The following is an 8,532-nucleotide window of genomic DNA, read 5'->3' on the forward strand; positions in this document are numbered from 1 at the left end:
CCGCGCTGCCTACGGCATCTCTCCGCAGGCCCTGCGGCAGCGCTCACCCGGCCGGGGCCCACTCTTCTCCGCCTCTCCCAGGCACCGAGCAGGCGGCCGAGTGGACCCTGGCTCAAATGCCTTGGAGGCTGCGCGGGCGGGTGGACCCTCTGCTGCAGCTCCGCCTAACTGCAGCGGGTGGGGACCACCTTGAAATCCGTTTTGACCCGGACAGCGATTCTCAAATTTGTCTGTGGGGGAAGAATTTTTCCACTTGTCTGTGGAGGAGCTTGTTAACAATTCAGATTTTCGGGCCCCACCCCGACACTCAGAGGCACAGGATCTCGCGTGACTCGGAGATCTGCACTTAAGTAAGCTTTACGAGGGATTCTGACCCTGGTAGTCCGCCGGTCACACCTGATTTGGGCTTAATTTCCACTAACCGACCTACGGATTCCGGCTCCCAGGGGTTTCCGAGATCCCGGAGCTCGCCCGATGGCCCCGCCTCTCGTCCTCAATTGGCCCCTCGCTCGTCCCGCCCCTGCAGGCAAATCTTTTCTTCTGGTTGGTCAGCGGTGAGTGTGTGGCGAGACCTGACCCAATGGGCGCTAGAGTTCTCGGAACGTGACCGGGAAGTTGGTCCGGAGCAGGCGCCGTTGGTTGTTGACGCCTAACGCGCTCTGAGACTTCCGGCGTGGGAGTCGAGCTCCGAGTCCTGCGTGAGTCCGCGGCAAGGGGGAAAGCCTGGTGCTTAGGTCCTGCCCTGGGGCGGTCCTGGCGGGGGCGGGCCAGGGGGTGGTGCGGCGGCGCCTGCAAACGACTGACGCCGAGGCGCCGGAGCCGGCTGCGCCCGCCCTGGAGCCGGGCTCCTCGGCCGGGATTTGGGGCTTCGGGGCCCCCGGCTCTTGTGGACGCCCGCCATCCTTGCGCGGGGCCCGGGGCGCCTTCCTAACTGGGCGCAGCTGGTTTCGGGGCCAAGGCGGTGTGGGGACCTGAAGATGGCGTCGGGTCCGGGCTTCCAGGACCGGGAAGGGCTCCTGATAGTGAAACTGGAGGAGGACTTCGCCTGGAGCCAGGAGCTGCCCCCGACAGACCCAGGACCCAGTCCGGAGGCCTCCCATCAGCGCTTCAGACGGTTCCGCTTCCAAGAGGCCGCTGGGCCCCGGGAAGCCCTCAGTCGGCTCCAGGAGCTTTGCCATGGGTGGCTGCGGCCTGAGATGCGTACCAAGGAGCAGATCCTGGAGGTGTTGGTGCTGGAGCAGTTTCTGACCATCCTGCCCCAGGAGATCCAGAGCAGGGTGCAGGAGCTGCATCCGGAGAGCGGCGAGGAAGCGGTGACTCTGGTGGAGGATATGCAGAAAGAGCTTGGGAGACTGAGGCAACAGGTGAGAGAAAGAGCTGTTTTATTTGCGGTTTGTTTGGCCCTGAGGACTGGGACATCGCGTTGGCCCAGTTACCCCTACGAATTTACTTGGTTGCCCTGAGTAGACCTTAGGTGGGCAAGAAGCCTTTTTGTAGTTTAGCGAGGAACTTTTATTCTCCAGATTTTCCCCAAGTGGACAGAGCGAGCAGTGAAGAGTGCCCTGTTTCCACGTGGAGGCAGTGTCTCTGCATCAGTGTGAGCCCAGGAGTTAGCTCGCTAGGTTCAAATGCTCACTCTGCTTCGTACTAGCTTTGGGACTTTGGGCAAGTTACTTAATTTCTTTGGGTCTCAGATTTGGTAAAATACCTCTCTAGGGTTGCTTTGAGCATTAGAGAGAGCAGGATGTAGTTTTGATCACACTACTGGTTTACAGTTAGTGCTTAATAGCTGTTAGCTATTGTTAAATTACAGTCAGCAGTCTAATCTCTACAAAGCTGGGTGGCAGTTAATAGTGGACTTAAAAAACTGGCACTGAAGCTCTGAGGCCACTTGCCCCAGGGCCACCCAAGTTTAACTTACCCAGTAGTCAGGAATGGACGCATCTTGAAAAGGTGGGGGAAAGCGAGAGGGAGTGAGGTGTGTCAGAAGAGCTGTGTGGGGAAGGTGTGCACTGGAAGTGAACTCCCCCCACCCCTCACACACATTTTCTCCGGTGTACACGGGGTCAGAAAAGTTTGGTTTTAGTGTAATCCATTCTTCTCTCTTGGTGAGTCCAAAGGGATTGCCAGTGGTTCTCCGTTGAAGGCTTGCCCTCAGAATTCTGTACTAATTTCCCTTCCTTTCGGGCCCTGTTGTGATGGTGAGTGATGTGGGTTGGTTCCCAGGTGACAAACCATGGGCGGGGAACAGAAGTGCTTTTGGAGGAGCCTTTGCCTCTGGAAACAGCACGAGAGTCACCGAGCTTCAAGCTGGAGCCAATGGAGACTGAGCGAAGCCCTGGCCGCAGGCTGCAGGAGCTGCTAGGCCCCAGCCCCAAAAGGGATCCCCAGACTGTAAAGGAGAGGGGTGAGGAACAGTTCTCTGGGCAAGTGGGAGGGAGGAGGCGCTTTGGGGTTGCCCCTGACACCAGCAGAATGCAGCATGGCTGCCAAGGAGGGGGCATTTCTGACCTGAAGGTTTCCAGATGTGGCGTGAAAGACCTAGAAGTGGTTTGGATTCCTCTTGGGGTGGGTGGAGGGAGGGGGATCTCTTAGTAAGCCCTTTTGTATGCAGAACGGAGACATTTAGAGCTCAGTGAATGATTGAGGGCTTTAATGCTTGGGCCAGCAGGGAAGACTGCTGGTACTCTGTTGTTTTGAATATCGCTTTATTATTCCTCGATTGCCTTCTTTTGTTCAGTGTTCGATCCTCAGAGCAGAGACTGGGTGTTGGGGAATGGATACTGTGTTGTGATAATCCTTGGGTTGCCAAGAATTAGGAATGCCGTTCTCATCATAATTTCTGTCACCTTCAGCATTATCTGCTCCCTGGCTTTCTCTCTTTCCTCCCGAAGGAAACATGGAAGACAAGGAGCTGACTGGGCCCCAGGTGATGTGGAAGTTCCCATTGTCTCCCCGAAGTTGCTCTTGTGGGGGTGGGGTCCTTTTGCCACTTGGAGAGGATCCTTTCTACCTCACCACATGCATCTCCCCCACCTTCTTTATTTGTCCTCCACACCTCACTTGTAGACCTCCCCCTTCTTCCCCTTGAAATGTGTCCTCAGCACACCTGGGTTTTGCCCCTTTAACCCATGACTCTGCTTGAATTGTTCTTGGTGCCTCAGGGCCTAAAGGCGATCTTGTGCTGTTTCAGTTGCCTGAGAGCTTAGAGGACGTGGCTATGTACATCTCCCAGGAGGAGTGGGGGCATCAGCATCCTAGTAAGAGGGCCCTCTCCCAGGACACGGTGCAGGAGAGTTATGAGAATGTGGACTCACTGGGTAAGGACTTCTTTTCCAGGGATGAAGGCTGAGCCATTTCTGACCAGGGTCCTGTCCCTTAGGCGCTCACCTCCCGGGTATAAGTTCTGAGTTTAGCCAGACGACCTGCCTTTGTCTAAAGTCCCTTGGACTAAGATCACTTAAATATTTGCCAGGTGCCACAGTTGGCACACTTAAGGGCCCCAGCTGCCAGGGCTGAGGGCGGGGAGTCTGAGCCATAATGAACTTCCTAAGGCAGAACAAGTCAAATCCAATGGTGCCCATCCCCTCCCCCCACCCCATCCCCACTTCCCACCCCTCACACACAGATCACAGGATGCTATAGGGCTCTAAGTTCTTGATGCCTTGCAAGTTCAAAATGCTTATTCTTCTGACCTCACTTATGTTTTCTATGCTCCATTAGTATTTCTGGGCTCTTCCCCAGAGGCACAAATTTCAGGGGCACTGGCATCAACATTCCAGCTCAGTGGCTGTCCCAGTCCTTAAGAATTCAGGAAGGGGGAAGGCTTTGTGGAAATTTGAAATGATATATATCTAAAACAGGGTCTGAGTAAGTTAGATATAAATTAAGATGCATCTATGTGTTGAACTATTATGCAGAGATTAAAAATGAGGTCTGTGAAATATGACCAAAAACTGGTAGTTGGATTTAGGTGGAGAGTGTGTGGGTATTGTATAATTCCTTCATTTTTTCTGCATGTATGAAAATTCTCATAATAAAAAGTTGGGGGAGTCTTAAAAAACAACATAAAACAGGATTATGTACGTTACCATTATAGCTATATTGATGCACACCCGGTAGAAGAGTCACACTGCACTTTGTTTTCATACATGAGGTTTTCGTAAAGAGAAGCACAGCTATCATCTCACTTGCACTAACGTTGCAAGGGGGTCACTGCTGGGTTTGGTTGCCTTCACGGGGGCCTTCTCCAGGTTTTCTGTCACTGTGCTGTGGCTTGGTGCCCTAAGTTGAGCACAGCTGTTTCAGTGAGTGCTAAATAGGAAGAGTTCGGATCACAAGTTCTTGAAACTAAACTTTTTAAAGTCCATGTTTGCTGGAGTTAGAGTGAGCATAGCACAGGGTGGCACTTTTGGGTTTTAATCTCAGGGTCCTCTCAGAGCCCCAGGTCCTTTTCTGATTGTCCATCATATTACATTTTCTCCTTCTGGAGTTGCCCAGTCAAACTTAGTTCTATTTTATATGTATCCATAAGAGTCAAGGCTCTTTCACAGTATTAAACTGATTCCTCAAGGAACTGACCACCCTGACCATGTTTGTTTGTTTGATTGTTGTTTTAATTACAAAAGTTTTACATTCTCATTGCAAAAAATCCCCAGTACTACAAAAGTGTAAAAAGAAAAAGCCACAGTCTCCTTCCTCTAATTTCTTTCTCTAGGGGTAACCAGTGGGAAGAGTTTAGTGTATGTTCCAAGTAATTGCTGTCAGATTTCTGTATCCATTCACTGAAGGCAGGGAACAAGACTATCTTTGTTTGCCCTGCCTGGTAGAGGAAAATGGTGACATAGAAATCCTTTTCTTTCATTGTGAACAGAGTCTCAGGTTCCCAGTCAGGAGGCCCTGAGCACCCAGGTGGGACAAGAAGGAAAGCCCTGGGATCCCAGTGTCCAGACTTGCAAGGAGGGCCTGAGCCCCAGGAGCCCAGCTCCAGGTAAGAAACACAGTTGAGCTGCCTGCGCAGCTATCCTCCCGCTGTTGGGAATGAGGCATTTGAGGGTCTTGGTGTAAGGCTAGCCCATCACCACTGCCAGGGAGGTACATTCTTCCAGTGTCCCCACTGCCCACTTCCATCCCAGTGATGGCAGGCGAGGTACCCAGGGTGCAAAGTGTAAGGAGGCATTCACTCCTGGGCTCATTTGCCCACCCTAGTCCCAGTCCTGCTCCATCTCACCCATTCCCCAAGGGCAGAAGCCAGAGGCTCAGTTGGAGAGGGAGGTCGGGGCCCCTACAAGGGAATTCAAGACTGGTTTGAGCTCTGATTCCTGAGTGACGGCCCCACCCCTTATGTGGATGCCTGTCTACGGTGCTTTACCTATATGGGGAAGATGGGAAACTGAGGTAGAGCCAGCCCTTCTGGACTTCTGACCTACAGGCAGTAGCACACATGGGATTTCCTTTTCTCTGGTGTAGAAATAACACGGGTTTGGTTTCTCTCGATCTTCCAGGGGAAGAGAAATTTGACAACCTGGAAGAAAGTGCTCAGTCCGTTTGCCCTGAGAGCATCCACCCTCGGGCGCTGCTGCCTGGCCAGGCCGGAGGGGAGGTACCCTGGAGCCCTGAGCAGGGAAGGCCTCGTGACAGGGCCGAAGAGCATTGGGAGCCTCCCCCAGAGGTTCGGATGGAGCAGTCCTTAGTGGGAGCCACAAGTTGCAGAGAACTGGGGCGGCCAAAGGAACTGCGGCCGAAGAAGCTCCATTTATGTCCCTTGTGTGGCAAAAATTTCTCTAACAACTCGAACCTGACTAGGCACCAGAGAATACATGCAGCAGAAAGACTGTGTATGGGTGTGGGGCGTGCTGAAATCTTCGGCAGGAATCCACACTTTTTGTCACTACACAGAGCACACTTGGGAGAGGAGGCCCATAAGTGCCCCGAGTGTGGAAAAAGCTTCAGTCAGAATACCCACCTGACTCGGCATCAGCGTACCCACACAGGCGAGAAGCCCTATCAATGTAACGAGTGTGGAAAGAGCTTCTCTTGCAACTCCAACCTCCACAGGCACCAGAGAACGCACACAGGTGAAAAGCCCTACAAGTGCCCTGAGTGCGGGGAGATCTTTGCTCACAGTTCCAACCTCCTTAGGCACCAGAGAATTCACACAGGAGAGAGACCTTATAAGTGTTCCGAGTGTGGGAAAAGTTTCTCTCGCAGTTCTCACCTTGTCATTCACGAAAGAACTCACAAGAAAGAGAGGCTGTACCCCTTCTCTGAGTGTGGGGAAGCAGTGAGTGACAGCACCCTCTTTCTTGCCAATCATGGGACCCACAAGGCAGAGAAGAAACTCTTTCAGTGTTTAACTTGTGGGAAAAGCTTCCGGCAGGGCATGCACCTCACCAGACACCAGAGAACACACACAGGAGAGAAACCATATAAATGTACCCTCTGTGGGGAAAACTTCTCTCATAGATCCAACTTAATCAGACACCAGAGAATTCACACGGGAGAGAAACCCTATACCTGTCATGAGTGTGGAGACAGTTTCTCTCACAGCTCCAATCGGATTCGTCATCTGAGAACCCATACAGGAGAGAGACCCTATAAATGTTCCGAATGTGGAGAAAGCTTTTCTCGGAGTTCACGCCTTATGAGTCATCAGAGAACTCACACTGGATAGAAACAATGGGATTTCTTTTGGGCCCAGATAAGGTGGCATATTCAGAGGGGCCTCTTGTTAAGAGCTGGTATTCCTTACCCAGCATGATCTGCATCTTTAAGGTAATTACTCCAGAGAGGAACCAGGGGAGGGTCGTTGTGAGGGAGGTGCAGAGGCAGCAAAGGATTAGCGGAAAACTGAAAAGGAATTCTGTTGGAACTCATGAGGATGGCAAGTCTTTGAAGTGACCCTCTCGGGGTGGAATCCCCTCTGAAGTTCTTCCAGTCTCAGGGCACACCTACCCCCTCAGCATATTTAGCCAACTTGAGACTTGGGTGCCTTACTGTGTCCAGTGTGTATCCCAACAACTTTGGGAATCCACAGACTTCCTGGTATTGCTTCCTCACTTGGGACATTCATCAGGAGCTTTTGGGCTCCTGAAGCCCTTGAGACCAAAGAAGAGGGGCCAGGTCTCCTGGGAGACCAGCTGGAGGCACCGAAAGACTGGTGGTGAGTTGCAGCTCTTCTGAAGTCCTGGCTGAGAAGCCACAAGCAATCCCGGGCAGCCACCACAGTGCCCTCAGTGGCCTGACAGTAGGGCTCATTGGCAGGTCATGCATGTAATTGTCACCTCAAACAAAAAGGAACCAGAGACCTAAGAGAAATAGTAAGATGGAATTTGCAGGTCAGCCCAGGAATTGGCAGAGGAAACCGGGGTCTTAATTAGTTTACCCTTTACAGAGATCAAGTCCTCAGAGGGTTCCATGAAAGGTGGGTTCCCTGGGAGACTTTGAAAACGTGGATCCTGGGGAAATTAGGAATCATGCCTTTCCCTGTTGAAAATATGTTTGGATGGTAATAAATATCTTAAGGAAACATGAGTGTGTGACTCATCATTGAGGGCCTTTGACTTGGCCTCCAGTGTTGATCGGTCTTCCACCTGCTTTGGGTAGAGGACCTGGCTTTCTCTTTGTGGTCTTACTTGGTTGCTAAGGAGGGTTCTGACAATGGTGACAACAGACAGGCTGAGGGAGGGAGCGTGTGGCCCTGGCTGGCTCCAGGCTGGGACTGCTATGTGGTAACAAAGGGTCAAGTCCAGTGGCTGCTTGGGGTGATGTCATCAGGATGTTCTAGAAGGTTTTTTTTTCTTCTATGGTGTACAGCCGTGAACGTTGTCTATTTTTATTTTTTAACTTAAAAAAAATTATTCTCTTTTTTTTTGGCTGCGTTGGGTTTTCGTGGCTGCACACGGGCTTTCTCTAGTTGAGGCCAGCAGGGGCTGCTCTTCATTGCAGTGCGCTGGCTTCTCTCTCTTGTCACGGAGCACGGGCTCTAGGCGCGCGGGCTTCAGTAGTTGTGGCACGCAGGCTCAGCAGTTGTGGGTTGCAGGCTCTAGAGCGCAGTCTCAGTGGTTGTGGCACATGGGCTTAGTTGCTCCGCGGCATGTGGGATCTTCCTGGACCAGGGCTCGAACCCGTGTCCCCTGCGTTGGCAGGCGAATTCTTAACTACTGCGCCACCAGGGACGCCCTGAACGTTGTCTTTTGATTGTTTAGAATGTTTACTTTCTTGCAAAGTAGATAAAGGAAGATCTGGCTCATCAAAGACAAGTTATTTTGGTCGAGCAAATGGTTCCCAGGAAAAGATGGTTCTGATATAATTGCATTATTGCCCATTAGTGGAGGGAGATACAGGAGAGGGCAAAATTATTAGGGGACAGCATTACATTTCAGAATGCGGAATCAGGAATAGGAATTCTAGGAGTGTGTTTCTATGGGAAAGAGGTAGAATACCAGGGAGAATTCTAGGAGTGTGTTTCTATGGGAAAGAGGTAGAATACCAGGGAGAATTCTAGGAGGAGGAAATTCTGATGCTAGGAAA

The 8,532-nt window shown here is 51.7% G+C and overlaps 1 protein-coding gene across 2 annotated transcripts; it reads left to right on the forward strand.

Moving 5' to 3' along the window:
* Window positions 1-807: 807 nt before the first annotated feature.
* On the forward strand, window positions 808-7,515 carry ZNF263 (zinc finger protein 263). 2 transcript variants are annotated; one of them, XM_068524049.1, is made up of 6 exons: window positions 808-1,364; window positions 2,227-2,407; window positions 2,856-2,929; window positions 3,194-3,320; window positions 4,874-4,990; window positions 5,505-7,515. In XM_068524049.1, the coding sequence occupies exons 1-6, from the start codon at window positions 978-980 to the stop codon at window positions 6,671-6,673; spliced, it is 2,055 nt and encodes a 684-aa protein (XP_068380150.1). In that variant the 5' UTR covers window positions 808-977; the 3' UTR covers window positions 6,674-7,515. The 2 variants fall into 2 exon arrangements, with proteins under 2 accessions (XP_068380150.1, XP_068380149.1); XM_068524048.1 differs by having other exon boundaries at window positions 894-1,364; window positions 2,895-2,929.
* Window positions 7,516-8,532: the final 1,017 nt, after the last annotated feature.

The sequence above is a fragment of the Eschrichtius robustus genome, chromosome 16, assembly GCF_028021215.1.
Source record: "Eschrichtius robustus isolate mEscRob2 chromosome 16, mEscRob2.pri, whole genome shotgun sequence".
Taxonomy (NCBI): domain Eukaryota; kingdom Metazoa; phylum Chordata; class Mammalia; order Artiodactyla; family Eschrichtiidae; genus Eschrichtius; species Eschrichtius robustus.